This window comes from Phoenix dactylifera, chromosome 3 (assembly GCF_051530095.1).
Source record: "Phoenix dactylifera cultivar Ajwa chromosome 3, Ajwa_hap1_PhDact_Kaust_v1.1, whole genome shotgun sequence".
In the NCBI taxonomy this organism is placed as follows: Eukaryota; Viridiplantae; Streptophyta; class Magnoliopsida; order Arecales; family Arecaceae; genus Phoenix; species Phoenix dactylifera.
The window spans coordinates 47986243-48000340 of record NC_143192.1 but is presented as its reverse complement, the minus strand read 5'-3'; the positions used below and the strand labels follow the sequence as shown (position 1 = coordinate 48000340).

Here is a 14098-nt window from a genome sequence, read left to right as displayed (position 1 = left end):
CATTCTTTCTTTTTTTTTTTTGTACATCTACATGTATGCATGCTGGAGGGGTTTTATTTTTTTTTAATTCTCCAATCTAATAATTGCTGAGAACAGATCATGGTTCTCAATCCTCCTTCTGGGGTTAAAGCAACTGATGCCAACAAGTTCATTGACAAAGCTCTGACTTTCAAGCCAAAGCTCCTTATTCTTACTGTTCCGGAAGAGACCGAGAGGTATGACTTTCTGCTCCTTCATGCACCCTGTTTACTATAGGACATCAAGAGAGCAGATAGCTGACTTCACGGCTGTTTTTTTCTTTTATATGTTTTCCCTATGTGACCAGACTAGATAGAAAAAGTGAACCATATGACTTAATCTGGGAGGACAGTGAAATGCTTTCAGACAAGGTAAAATCTTAATGTTTACTCGCAATTCTGATGAGCTATTTGGAAGGGCCTTCATTGTCAGCTAATAAGTAATTTGCTACCGTCTTCCAGTCCTTTTCCTTGTCTGGGTCTGTTGATGTCAATGACCATCAAGCGGAGCAGGGGAATCTCAAACCACCAGTGCTGTATCTGTGGAGCCACCCTACCTGGACAAAGATTTACGAGGACATAGCCATGGAGCACGGTCACACATCTCCAAAGCACAGGCAGCATTGTGCTGAAGAAGAAAGTCAAATGCAAAGGCTGGCAACTGCGCCTCTGGTAGAGGAAGATGCAGAAGAATGTCGGAAGAAAGATGCAACTCCAGATGAGGGTGCACGAATTTGTAAGAAGAGACCCTCTTCAGAAAACCATGAGGGTGTATCTTGTAAAAAAACATTAAAATCAAAGCACAATCCATGCCATGCTGAAGAAGAAAGTCGAGTGTAAAGGCAGGCAAATGTGCTTCCAGTGGAGGAAGGTACAAAAGAATGTCCGAAGAAAGATCTCCAGACGAGGATGCATGATTTGGCAACAAATCATGAGGGCATATCTTGGGAAAAACTAAAATCAAAGAACAAGGCAGAGGAGTCCCAAGTGGAATTTTGAATTGGGGACAATATGCTTCCCAATTTAATGTGCTTTTCTCCTGGGCCGTTGCCATATCCTTATCCAGGTTCATCAAGTGGTTGGCTCCCTGTTGGAGATGCCTTGATAACTCTTTTTTTTTTTTTGGTTTAATGGCAGCAGTGCTATTATGCATATAATTCCTGAGAAGTAATGTATGGTGCACCGGGGTTTTGATGTATTTAGAGTTGATTGGCTGCTTGCCCCAACAAATATATTGTTGCACCTGGAAGCTTTCGGATGTGCTGTTGCTAATGTTTTCTTTTGTCCTATATAATACTTGGAACCATCTTTGTTGATATCTTATCTCTTCATCATGGACTCTTCATTTGATGTGATAGTCAATGTTGCCTGCATTTATTAGCAATTATGGGTTCTTTTCGGTTAGACATAATTGGACGTATGCCTATCTTTTCTTCTCTGTTCCAATTTTGCTGGATTGTTTGAAGAGATGCTAGCGGTTGTGTTTGGACCGAAATAAAACTTTTGGTTGTCTGGCAAGTAGGGTTGAGAACAGATTGGATGCCGGTATATTCCATATTTATTTAGAATACAAATATTAAATAGATACTGAAATTAATATTTATATTTGCTCTAAATGGATGCAAATATGAATTAGATATGAAGCATATCCATATTTATTTTGGATATGGGTTGCGAGTTGGATCCATAAAACTTCGGGTATGTCTGACAAGCAGGGTTGAGAACAGATTGAATGTTGGTATCCCATATTTGTTTAGAATACAAATATTAAATAGATAGCAAAATTAGTATTTATGGATGCAAATATGAATCAGATATAAAGCATATCCATATTTATTTTAGATGAATATGGATGTAAGTTGAATATTATTTACGTCCATATTTTTTTCTACCATAATACAGAGATGAAAACTGAATTTTTAGTGAAATTTAGTAATAAAAACTAACATTAATTGTATCATCCTAAAGGATGGGGATAGAATTTACTACTCCGTTATACAACAAATAGGTAATTTAGGATTTAAGGCGTGGTTATGAAACCTTAAAGAAGACCAACCTGGTACGTGGTATTTTAGGATTGCTGATGTAGCCACCAACTCGATTGCTTTTAGCTTTCATCCTTTGAAATCATTTTGATCCATCCCTGGAATGGAGGCGATAGATGGAAGGCCAATGGGCCACTTGCCCTGGGTGTCATTCCAAATAATGGAACTCTTATTCATGAGAAACCCACTCCTGTAAGTCGAGAACTGCAGGTCTATCAGGCTTTGCAACAAGCTTTCCAAGACAACTATAAAAGTTCTGGTGAGCAGATGGAAACATATTCTTCCTAGGTTGCCAAGGAGCAAGGAGCCTTTTGTCTACATGAAAAGTACTTAGGATAATGTTCTTCTTGCTCAAGAGATCACGTATTCCCTGTAAAAAGGTTCACAAGGACCATTGGAAATGGTGATTAAATTAAACGCAATAAGGGTATATTACTGCATCAAACAAGGCCAAGACATGCTTCCAAGCATTTTAGTTTTCCATAATAGGTTCATATGTCGGTTAAAAAGCAACATTATGAACCCTTCTCTGTTTTGTAATCAATGAAACTCCAGTCAAATAGTTTAAATTCTCCATTATTTAAGAAAGGCAGGCCTTTTCCAACATTCCTAGTTATCCTTTGTGAAGATATAATGTCAAGATAGTCTCACTGAGCCAAGAACTCTGGTTTTACCATAGGCTATGAAGCACTTAGCATACACAAAACCAGTTTTGCGTATGCTAAGTGGTTTTACCATAGATTACAATCCGGATTGGTCGAGTCCAATTTCAAACTGCAACAAACACGAGTCAACTTTGAACAGCTTCATATTTCGATTAGAGCATGGTTGAAGTTGGAATTCATCGATTTTTACGCCCTTAAACCCGTATTCAAACAACTCACCACGTCAACTTTTTAGATCGAGTTGGGCTCGTCGGCGTCAATTCAAGCTCAACCAAGCCTAGAACCGAACCTAACATGAGCCATCCCCAAGCTGGTTTAATCAAATGACCAGCCTCTTTCCCAGCTCCTGGGGTTTCAGAGGACCATTTTTCCCGCACGGCTCCAAAATGAGAAGGCTCCCGCGAGACTCCGGGCGGGAAAGTTCGAAAAATGGAACCCGCCAACAATCTTATAAAGGATTCCCCCGATGTCGCATTTCCTCAGCCATGGCGGAAAGATCCGAACATCCAGCAGAGCGCGGCCTCTCCCCTCTCAACCCTCTCGATTCTGAGGTAGTGATCATCTCCTTCTCTGTTTCATAGTAACACCTGGTAGAAGCTCAAATTTCCATGCCCCCAAATACTAAAACTTACCCTCTTTCTAGGTTTGTGGAGGTTCTTCTTATCCGCTCTCCATCCCTTCTCGTGAGTACTCGAGGATTGATATTCTCGAATTTCCTTAGCCTTTTTCTTTTCTTTTCTTTTGTCTCCCTTCCTTTTCCGGTTCATTTTCATCTATTTTTTTTTAATTTTGCTCAGAGCCACCTGATATCAGGAACTGGTTCTCCGGCTACGAATATGAATCCCCGGAGTGTTCTGGCCTGGCCCAGGATCTTCATAGCTTCCTACTGCCTGCAGAAGATGAAAGAGAAACCCAGGATCCATTGGGAAACTCTCCAAAGAAGGCCGAAGTCTCGCCCACAGTTGAGGCAACGTCATCTTCTCTCACACTTTTAATATCTCGATCGATCTTTTAGAATTTAATTCGAAGATTACCAAATCTGCTAATTTGAGTGTGAAAATCAGTTTTTGTTATATATCGATTTGCTATCATCATCTCTTTTTTCTCCTCTTGTTTTGGCCTCTTATTTTGTTCCTATGGTCGGCCGGTACGCCTTTTTTCTGAATTCCAGGACAAACATCTGGCTGAATCCCCTCTAATCATTCCAAGGGGAAGAGATTTGTGTTACGGTGTAGAGTTACAACATAAGTCTTGCCCGGTAACTGAATTCGTTCCATTGAAGGAAAACCCAAAGCCATTGCCGGAAGTTAAAGGGAAATCCTCTGGGAAACATGACGGCGGTGAAAATGCTGACAGCAATCGCAACCATTCGAGAGCTGATGAGAAGTTGGCTAGAGGCCATGAGCAATCTCCAAAGTGGATACCTGCAAAGACCAAGCGCGGAGAGCATGTCTCGCATCAACAAAATTCACCAAAAATTGACACAGATTTGGGAGCGGCACATGAAGCACCGCGTGAAGGAGAGTCGCCCCCAAGATGTAACATTGGGAAGGATGGTTTTGTTTCTGTCAAGAACAAGTATAACACAAGAGGAGGCGGCGAAACATTTCCAAGTAGCTTGAATGAAGACCAGGTTGCCGTCGAGGGGACGGATATTTTGGGAATGTCATCACATGGAAACAAGCACTGCTCGAACAGGGAAAACCACAGAATGAGTCCATACCATGAGTCGTTTCAAGAAAATAGTTTCCTTCCACTGAAGAGAGAGCAGAATTTCCAGCAGCTATTTGGAGCTGGTTTCCTCACAAAATATTCTGAAGAAGGAAACAGTGATCTTATGCCATCGAAGACGTATCGAAGCTCAGTCAAAGAGCAGGCGTGCAGTCCGAAGGTGCTTTCTGAAACGAGCAAGCGCGAAGAAAGTTTGGGTGCAGAGGATTGGAGACGGGGTGATAGACAATACTCTGCTGGTAAAATAAATGAAGACCGGATCTCTCAGGAGAAATGCTCGTTCTTGAGGTGTACCAACGAGGAGCTAAAAGAAGATGCCGCGACGATGGGAATCCTTTCAGCCATGAGCTACAAGGACATGGCGTTTAAGAATGAGATGATTAGGAGAGAAACGAACGAACACCTGATTAATGGGGACTGCATATTTCTAGAGAACAATGGGAATTTGGAGGGGAAAGAAGAAGGAACGAGAAAGCCTTTATCAGATAGAAGTAATTTTCAAGCTGGAGTTGTGGCAGCGGCACCGGAGATCCCTGGGAAATGGCGGTGTCCTCGCAGGAGCAAGCCCCATGCTGGGCCTCCACTGAAGCAACTACGGTTGGAACGTTGGGTCCATCGAGCGACTTGGAAGTACAATTCTACATAAGAGCCAAGCATCTTCGACGAGGACATCCGGTGGCTACTGTAGAAGTGTGACACCTGCAAGCTGGACATATATTTCGAAAGGCGAACAAAGTTGTTGACTGGGTCACCTTCGTTGCTCATTATTTTGGAAAAATTTTTTGGATCCGTTTTGTATTTATCTCTCTACCTCTGTGGAGTATTTTATCTTTTAGACAACACTCATGCGAGATTAATGTGAGCTGCTGGTGTACCAAAAAAAAAGTATAATTTTATTACATGGATAGAGAATACGTGTCTTCTTCTCCTCTGCTCTGCATGGCAGTGTATCTACTACTAGTAGAATGCTGCAACAATGACACTTGGTGGCACACTTTGCACTCCCGAGAATCTTCGTCCCTGAGAGCTCACATTTGAATCCCAAAAAGGAATTTGGTCTTATTTGTGTTATTAGGTGATTCTAGCCTTTAATTTTAATCCATGTAAGTACCCCATTGGTTTGTGAATCTTGGGGTGTTTGCGCGCTATAAATAAGTTTATTGTTGTTGGCTCAAAATTTTTGAGAAGCTGATCAGATTGTTTGCGTAAAGTTTTCGTTATATTTAAATAATGGGTTTCTAAAACAATTTCACTAATTCTTGGAAAGCAGAATGGGTGCAGATATCCGGCAATGATCTGACAATGGAACATTCAGGGGTATATAGAATTGACGCCACCGTTTGTGCGGGCGAACTGAGGAGGTTAGGACTTGGGAAAATGGTTGCGTGGAATGTTTTTTTTCAAGTACCTATTCCATTTCCATACCATAACAATCATCTAAATGTGCATCAACGGTTATCCAGGTATAAAAGAGCTGTCCGGTGCCCTTACTTTCTCCTTCCAGGGGAACCTTTTTTTTTTTTCTATAATATGTTCGTGTGGACAGAAATTAGGAGAAAAGGCCGAGTAAAAAACTTGTCCAAAACTTCCGTGCCCATGGGTTCCCCTCAACATATTCGGAATTTTGGCGTCCCCAGCAACCTACGGCCAGAGCGGCGATGCGTCACTTCCAGACACTCATCCGGCGCTGCCTCCGCGGCCCCTCCCTCGGAAGCGCTACCTGCTCCTCTCCTCGCCTTCTCCGTCTCGCGCTCGCCGGAAGATCCCTCCATGCGGCGGGCCCCGCTGCCGGCGCCGCGGTGGCGGCGCTGCCGCACCCCCATTGCACGCTGTTCAAGAGGAGCCTAATCCTCCAGACCGTCCCGGAGCCGGTGAAGGTAGAGAGGCTCTCCGACTCCGATTCCGGTACCCTTCTCACATCGCTTGTTCTCGGATTCTTGTTTCTTGTCCAATTGTTTGCCTTTTTTAGCAAGATTTGGTGCAATATGGATCAGGGATTATTGAGCTAACGTTGGATAGGGGTGAGGCCAAGAACGCGATAGGGAAGGAGATGCTGAAGGGGTTGCAGAACGCGCTCGAGGTGATCAATGGGGACTCGTCGGCAAATGTGGTCATGGTCTGCAGTTCGGTTCCTAGGGTTTTCTGTGCCGGTGCCGATCTCAAGGTAGCTACTACGCGTGTTTAGATGTTGGTTTTGGCTTCGTAGATGATAAAGATCGAATTTGGATTGATTGTCGCGTGAAAAGAAGGCATTAGTTAGAGAAATCTTGGTTTATGAAAGCAATGGTTGTGAAATTTGTTCTTTGGAGCCGGCAAGAATTCCTAAATCTAAATTGGTTGCTGAAACTCATGACCTATTGGTTATTAGAAGATTTAGGCTCAGTTGTATAAAGAAAGAATTATTCTTGAAAAGGCTTGTGTCAAGAGTCTGAATAAATTGGCTGTTTTAAGAAAAGGTTGGTTCAAACATGTGTGCTTGCTTTGCTAACAGTACATTGTGTCAACTATGTTTTGAAGTATGCTTGGAGTCAAGCTTGCATGTAGATTCTTCAAATGCACAAGAAACTCTCGGAACAAATTCTATTTCAGTACTGATGTTTATACCATGTGAAATTCTGATTGATGAGGTTGTCTCTCATAATATTGAATCTGTGCAGCATTGTGGGACATGGAATGTTATTAGGCAAAAAGAAAGATAAATCTGTGAGATAGTTATGGAACTTATGTTGCATTCTTGATATAAGGATAGCTACAGTAAGGTGTAAATGGGCTCAAGATGTGCATAATCGAGACGATATGTGCGGGCAGAGTAAAGCTAGGAAAAATTACATATGTGCAATCTCTCTACAGGGGGACTAATAGAAGATAAGGGGAAAGTAACTATAGTACGAGACTTTTGGGTGTTTGCTGCTTTAGGCCAGAAACGATGAAATGCATAGGTGCCCCTAATTCAGGTTAAGACGTTGAAAGTGTGGACAGTCATAAAGAAAGGAATTTGATGGTATATACTATAATTGAGATGAACATGTATTCTGATTTAGATAACTAGGCCATGGAGGAGAATCAGTGGTCAAGCAGGAATAGACAAGTACCACTTCCAAAGGACTTGTTTTTGGTTTCTTCAATATTTTTAGGTGTTGCAAACAAGAAAACTCTCGAAATATCTCTCTCTCTCTCAATGAATGAGATGCTATTAGAAATTTGAGTGTCTAGAGCTTAAAATCCGACCATTCACTACACTACAAGAATGTTAAGAAACCCTTTCTAGACCAAATCTTTAGGATGTATTCTATGTTAAGCTTGTATTTAGGACTTCTTCGGTGGGCATAAGAACAGCAGAATTAATTGACTAAATTGCATGTCACAGGTTGAAATGTGGAGGAGTTGGAGAAAAGGTCAAGTTGTTCCTTTATGGGACTAGACTAGACACAGGAATCATGTTTGAAATTTAATTACTGATTTAGAATTCTGTCCATATGACCACATATGCACCTGCATAAGCTGATGCTGTCTAGTAATCTCAACATATTGGGCCAAGATGGTTCTTGTATATGGCCAGATCACAGAGCAGGCTGTTAGGTGCCAGTGTTGGCATACACAGCCAACATATGCACTCTAGGCATTCTGATGACCACTTATTCTTCCCTTTCTCTTTCGTATTAATTTGGTAATTGGTAGATATGTTCATTGCATTAGCATACTCGAAATTTGAGCTTAGTACATAGGTGAGTATTATTATCTTAGCAGGTCAACATGCCATGCTATACTAAAATAAGTGTGAAAGTATATACTTAGCGAATGTTATATATTTATCTTTTTTCACTTATTTGTATCTATTGTTATGAGTCCTTTTACCAAGCACATATGCGCTATGTAGTATCCCAACTATCTTCATACTGCAGTTGCTTTAATGATTGAAATATTAGAGGGAGGTTTGTCATGTAAGAAAAGATACATTCCTCTTTGTTAACGTTTCTAGTCAATCCAAGTTACCTATGCGTAAGTTCTATATGATATCTCTCCATATCCAAGATCTGATGTTAGTAGTTCACTATGTTGGATGGCTTATACATGATTCTTATGGGAGGTATTGTAGAACGTAGACAATTTTACTCACTGAAGAGTGGCAGTGGAGGATTGGGTTGGGGAAGTAGTGACATAGCTCCAAGGGGGATTCTCATAAAAATGGATCTTTGGAAACTAATTGGGTGTCCAAAGAGGCTTCTTGAGTTACCGGGTCAAGGGTTTGGAGAGAACTCTGTAGCAGGGCAATAACATACAATCCTAAAGGTGTGGAAGAAATTGGAAACTTTTGTAAAGACTTGGCTTATGATAAAGTAGGAAAAGATGTTGAGACATTAAAGTTTGGATGAACATTTTAATGGGATTGGTTTTCTAGCAGGCTTGGCCTTTTACCCTATTTTCTCATGGCTCCATGTTGTTTTGGCTTTAGACATTTATCTTTCTCTCTCTTTCTTTTTTCTTTGTTTTTTTAAAAACTTATCATCTATGCCTTGTGTTTTCTAGCTTGTTCTTTTATTCATGCTTATATGTTATTTTTAAGACAGTAGATTTTCTCTTGTTATTAAGGAATTGGATGTAAGTTTGTCATATCACCACTTTTGCTCTATAAGTTTTATTTACCATCAACAACTCCTATAATTTTCAAAAAATGAGAAAAAACCAGCAATTGATTTTTCTACACATTAATTTTTTCTTCTAAAGTAAATATATCTAAACAAGTTGTGAAATCTCTTTGTTTCGTGGCTTATTTCTTCTGCCTTGGTGGGTCTTCTTAATTGCAGATATTGGGCACTGTAAACTGTTTCCATATCTGAGCTTTATTGACAATGTTCACATCATGTAAACCTTGTAGTTTGAAACTTGCAAGTGTATATCAAGTGTTTACTAATTGCCACTGTCTTCTGAAGTGTCTTTGCATTTTCATGGAAGGACAAGGTAGATAGAGGTCAAGTGAAATACTGAGAAATAACTAGCAATGAGCTTGAATAAGGTAAGTGCTCGTTATACTGAGACAGAACGTTTTAACTTAAAAATCAAGCTAATGATGATTGATATTTGTAACATGCTAGAAAAAAATCTTGTTAACAATATTCCAGAATGTAAGTTTTATGTTCACTTTTGTTTACTGTTTTAGATAAGCTCAATTGTGTCCATTGGTGTAAATGCCTAGTATACTATAATTATTGTAAGAGTTGAAAACAAGGCAACGCCAGATAGTTGGAATTATGTATGTTCTCTATGGTTACATTGGGAGCTTGTCATAATTATTCTCTAATCCCTCTGCCATTATAAAATTTATTGTACTTCCCCCCTTCTGTGGATAGAGAATCTTTCATATGTCGTGTTATGTTAAAAGTACCCTTGAATCTATCTTGTGTGCATGCTCCATTCTACTTATTCTTATGCATTGGTTTAGAGCCATTTTTTCTTACCAAGACAGACTGTTCACAACTTCAGTTGAATTCGTATTCTTTTAACATTTCAAGCTTTTCTGCAGAGAGCAAGCTTATTAATATTCAAGTTCAATATACACTTCTTTTTCCTGTTTACTTTTCTCTTGTTGCCTTGATTCATGCCATTTTGTTCTTATTCGCAAATGTCATATATGAATGTGCTATTACAATCTGCTTAATTCAGGCATGATAATGCTCGTCTGGCAGGAACGAAGGCATATGAGTTCTTCTGAAGTCCAGTTATTTGTGAACTCTTTACGGTCAACATTCTCATCCTTGGAGGTTTATGCCTACGCACATACTTTATATGCATCTTTAAACCTCTCGCAATCTTTCTTTAAACAATCTGACTGCTGGCAATTTATGCTAGTTAATTTTGTAACTTTTCAATTGGTTTAAAATGGTATACTACTGTTAATAAGTCATACTGTTGATGATCCAGCATATTCTTTTAAAACAGATAGACTCCTAATGGTAGAACTCTCATAAAACTAGTAATCGTTCAATGGTTCTTGGTTGACTGATGAAAGTGGTGCACAAATAAACCGGACTTGGGTTCTCCATCAAAATCTGTGCCCTCAAAATGTCATCCTTTTTATTGCAATACCGACCTTGATGAGGATGTAATCCAGGCCAGAATGAGAATGATGAGATTGTCTCATAAAACACAAAATTTGTTGCATATAATTTTCTTTAACTACATGATTTCAGCCATTCATTATCTAATGTTTTATTTGCTATTTATAACATTTTAGCTTCCTTTCCTTTTTTTGGAAGATCAACTTCTATCTTACAGAATCATGAATAACTGTATGCACATTGATTATTACCTCTCTGTTGCTTTTCTTTTTTTTTTTTATGTTCAACTGTTACTGATGATTTTTTTACTCCATCCACTATCATCTGTGTGCTTCACAGGTCCAACTTGAAATTTGATGAACTGTATTTGATTTTGTAAGCAGGCACTCTCTATTCCTGCAATTGCTGTTATTGAAGGAGTAGCATTGGGTGGTGGGCTGGAATTGGTTCTTTCGTGTGATCTACGTATCTGTGGTATTGCTTTAGCAAAACAATCCAATTAAACTGTCATACATTCCAGAGATGTCATATATATTAGGTAACATAGAGATGGTTGCTGACTTTGGAAGTTGTCCCAACCTATGACATGTAGGTGAGGATGCAATGTTTGGCATGCCGGAGACTGGACTTGCAATAATTCCTGGGTATGTGCTCATGCCAGATCTTATGTTAGTATGTCAAACGTTTGTCCTACAATTGTCAATGCGTCTTGTAGGTGAGAGTGATATTTGTCAGATTACAATTCCAAGCAACAAAGTTAATAGTGCTACAGCGCTGGTGACATTTCCATTCTTTTTAACTAAAAAAATTCATCAACTTAAGTCCAAGATGAATGCTAGATAATTGATTGAAAAAGCTAGAATTGTGAAATTGGTTCCTACTGAGAAGAAATTCTTATTTGATAGTTATTTTACCATGCATTTCTGGCAAGATATTGATAAATAGATACATTTGAGTCCTGAGATAATGCAATACCGTTATTTTTTAAGTTGATTATTAGCATAAGCAATAACAAATCTTATTAAATAATGAGGACTACACTGAGTGATAAATTCTTCTTTTAATAAATTATTAGATACATCATTACTTGCTTTAGATAAAACTTTTTGGAGGCTTATCTTGATTCCCTTGTTAATATCCTGCATTACTGAATAATATACATAAAGTGGTTTTAGGTAAAAATACTATTTGAGCAGGCGTGGTTGGATAATGAGGTTTTGCTGATGTCATAGAAGGGGTGAAGCTTGAACAGACTCTATTCTCTCTATTCTTGAGTATATGCTGCACCTGACTTTTTATCTTTGAGGAAAGTTACGTAACATCTTTTTGAGGAATGTTTAACTTTCTAGAGGAACTATTATAGGTAACATCTTGATTAATGGATTTTTTTGGAGAAAATGAAACTGGACAAGTTTTGCTTATTCAATTGAACAACTGCTGCTTCATGTGGTTCTTGCCTCACTCTACACCTAATTGTAGAAACCTTAAAACATAGGTATAGTGGCACATCATGTTATATGCCATCACCATGTAGATCAATCTCACTTCTCACAAATGTCATTATTTACAGAGCTGGAGGGACCCAACGTCTTCCTAGAGTAGTTGGAAGATCTGTGGCAAAGGAGCTTATATTCACTGGTCGGAAGATTGATGGGAGAGAAGCTCTCTCTTTGGGTAACTTATTATTTCTTCTTCTATAATACTAAAATAGCTTGCGTCTGTGTGTGTTACTTGAGGTTCATCAACATATAGCGTGTTTCATGGCAGGAGTTGTCAATTACTGTGTTCCTGCTGGAAAGGCATACATAAAAGCTCTTCAAATTGCTAGAGATATAAATCAAAAGGTAGCGGATATGCTTGCTTTTTTCTACTTTTGCTAAAGATAAGTGTTCATGGAAAAGATTCTCATGATAATCGTTAAGGAACTCTGCCAAAGCAATTTGCAATTGCTATGACAGATAATTGAGGAAAGGAGGCGAACTTTTCTTGCGTTCAAGGTCTTAGTTGAATACTGATGGATTACATGTACTTCATGCTATATTACTGGTTATGGTTTTCCTTTGTCCTTGTCAGGGTCCCTTGGCTATAAGGATGGCTAAACAAGCTATTAACCAAGGGATGGAAGTGGACATGCCGTCGGCATTGGATGTAGAAGAGAAATGTTATGAGCAACTCCTGAATACACAGGACCGTCTTGAAGGGTTAGCTGCCTTCGCAGAAAAACGAAAGCCAAGATATCTTGGCAAATAGACTTGCAATAACCTGCAAAGGCAATTGCACAATAACGAAGCCTTCCGTTGTTGAAACTGTTCCAAAAAATTATTCATCGGCTTCCTCAATTGGACAAAGTATTATACTTGCAAAGGAATTTGAATGTAAACATTGTTGGATGTTGTAAAGCTACTAGCAGACGTATCAGAGACCTTTGTTTAAGGTGATACATTTAAAACCATGGTAATAAGAATTGCTATTTCAGTTTTGTGCCAATAATTATTAAGGTGCCACGTTGGTCGGTATGCATACATCTGCTTGATACTTCAAACCTGGCCACGACAAAAACCTTTTTCCATCGAAGGTAAACGGCTTTCAATGACACCCGAAGTAGGCGGGATTGTGCGCACAAGGATACGAAAGCGGTCCTTGGGCAATTATCGAGAATCCAGGGGGCGGCCTGCCAAAAGATTCAGATCCGGTGTACGGCTGCAGAATCCGCCACGACGATGTTTAAAAATGAAGTGTACATTGCATCTTTGGCAAGGAGGGTTCGGGTTGTTATCCTTCGCGCGAAAGAATGGTTGATCTTCTTTCGCAAGAAAGAAGTCGCCTTGCTTCATTAATATCGTTAATTTTATCGTTTCGTGGGATCTTTGAAGATCGTGCTTCACCCCTTCCCTTCCCTGCCGCGAGTTCAAACGGTCTCAATTGAGTGCCAGAGCTGTTTCAAAAGCCCCACCTTAACCTAGTCCTACCATTCGGTCTCCCGCCACTCTTGAGCCTCACCCACCCAATGGCAGCAGGCTCACCGGATGGCAGGAACTAGGAACAGACTCGCCAAAAGTCCCCTTTAAGACGATATGGATAGCTTTCGCATGAGTGATGCTAGAGCTTTATCATGGTTCAGCTGCAATATTAATTGAAACAATACCAGTGAACCACCATAATTGTTTAGTCTTGAGCTCAATTTCTGCTTATCATCATAAAAAATAAGAATACAGGTAACTGACCCCTGCATTCCCGATGGTACTAACGGTTGCAGCAATATGTAAGAACAGAAGCGTCCTTATGCCTCCAAATGTGAACGAACTATGAAACCACAGAGATATTGTAGACGGTAGCAGCAATGACATCATTCTGCAGAGACCAACAATTTTGACTATATTCACAGCTTTGATATGAGACGAAGGTAACATGAGAAAAGTCATCAGAAGCCAGGAAAACTTTGCAAACTAAAAAGAAAACAAGGGGACTCCTCATGCAGACACTTTGCTAGAAGTATAATACCGAGTAAACAAGGTTGTGGAACAAACTGCTAACAAGATGGACAGAACATGGAGTTAAGATGGACAAAGATTAATTCACGTGAA

The 14098-nt window shown here is 39.6% G+C and overlaps 3 protein-coding genes across 11 annotated transcripts in view; all 3 read left to right on the top strand.

Moving 5' to 3' along the window:
* The window catches only part of LOC103713594 (protein ENHANCED DOWNY MILDEW 2-like), a 33086-nt gene extending 31724 nt beyond the window's left edge, over positions 1-1362 (top strand). For all 6 annotated transcript variants that reach the window (XM_017844401.4, XM_008800579.4, XM_088718738.1 and 3 more), the window contains 3 exons: positions 97-215; positions 326-389; positions 480-1362. In XM_017844401.4, the coding sequence (XP_017699890.1) occupies positions 97-215; positions 326-389; positions 480-857 (561 nt within the window). In that variant the 3' untranslated portion in view covers positions 858-1362. The remainder of the gene's footprint in view (positions 1-96; positions 216-325; positions 390-479) is intronic.
* A 1574-nt stretch (positions 1363-2936) lies between these two features.
* LOC120106842 (ATP-dependent caseinolytic protease/crotonase family protein) lies at positions 2937-5370 on the top strand. Its single transcript, XM_088718742.2, has 4 exons — positions 2937-3278; positions 3371-3410; positions 3525-3694; positions 3899-5370. Exons 1-4 carry the CDS (start codon positions 3051-3053, stop codon positions 5102-5104), a joined length of 1644 nt encoding a protein of 547 aa, XP_088574868.2. The 5' UTR covers positions 2937-3050; the 3' UTR covers positions 5105-5370.
* A 590-nt stretch (positions 5371-5960) lies between these two features.
* LOC103713593 (ATP-dependent caseinolytic (Clp) protease/crotonase family protein) lies at positions 5961-13001 on the top strand. Of its 4 annotated transcripts, none has more exons than XM_008800577.6 (8): positions 5961-6363; positions 6453-6622; positions 10143-10217; positions 10898-10988; positions 11107-11158; positions 12085-12188; positions 12282-12358; positions 12588-13001. In XM_008800577.6, the coding sequence occupies exons 1-8, from the start codon at positions 6117-6119 to the stop codon at positions 12762-12764; spliced, it is 993 nt and encodes a 330-aa protein (XP_008798799.3). In that variant the 5' UTR covers positions 5961-6116; the 3' UTR covers positions 12765-13001. The 4 variants fall into 4 exon arrangements, with proteins under 4 accessions (XP_008798799.3, XP_026662954.3, XP_088574867.2 ...); XM_026807153.4 differs by having other exon boundaries at positions 12267-12358; XM_088718741.2 differs by lacking the exon at positions 10143-10217.
* Positions 13002-14098: the final 1097 nt, after the last annotated feature.

Bases quoted from the DNA above. Each gene is read 5' to 3' on its own strand.
- LOC120106842 (XM_088718742.2), top strand. From the start codon at position 3,051: ATGACCAGCCTCTTTCCCAGCTCCTGGGGTTTCAGAGGACCATTTTTC. The intron at 3,279-3,370 runs GTAGTGATCATC...CCCTCTTTCTAG, and splicing joins TCAACCCTCTCGATTCTGAG to GTTTGTGGAGGTTCTTCTTA. The intron at 3,411-3,524 runs GTGAGTACTCGA...AATTTTGCTCAG, and splicing joins TCCGCTCTCCATCCCTTCTC to AGCCACCTGATATCAGGAAC.
- LOC103713593 (XM_026807153.4), top strand. From the start codon at position 6,117: ATGCGTCACTTCCAGACACTCATCCGGCGCTGCCTCCGCGGCCCCTCC. The intron at 10,218-10,897 runs GTTTATGCCTAC...TTTTGTAAGCAG, and splicing joins CAACATTCTCATCCTTGGAG to GCACTCTCTATTCCTGCAAT. The intron at 11,159-12,084 runs GTATGTGCTCAT...CATTATTTACAG, and splicing joins GGACTTGCAATAATTCCTGG to AGCTGGAGGGACCCAACGTC.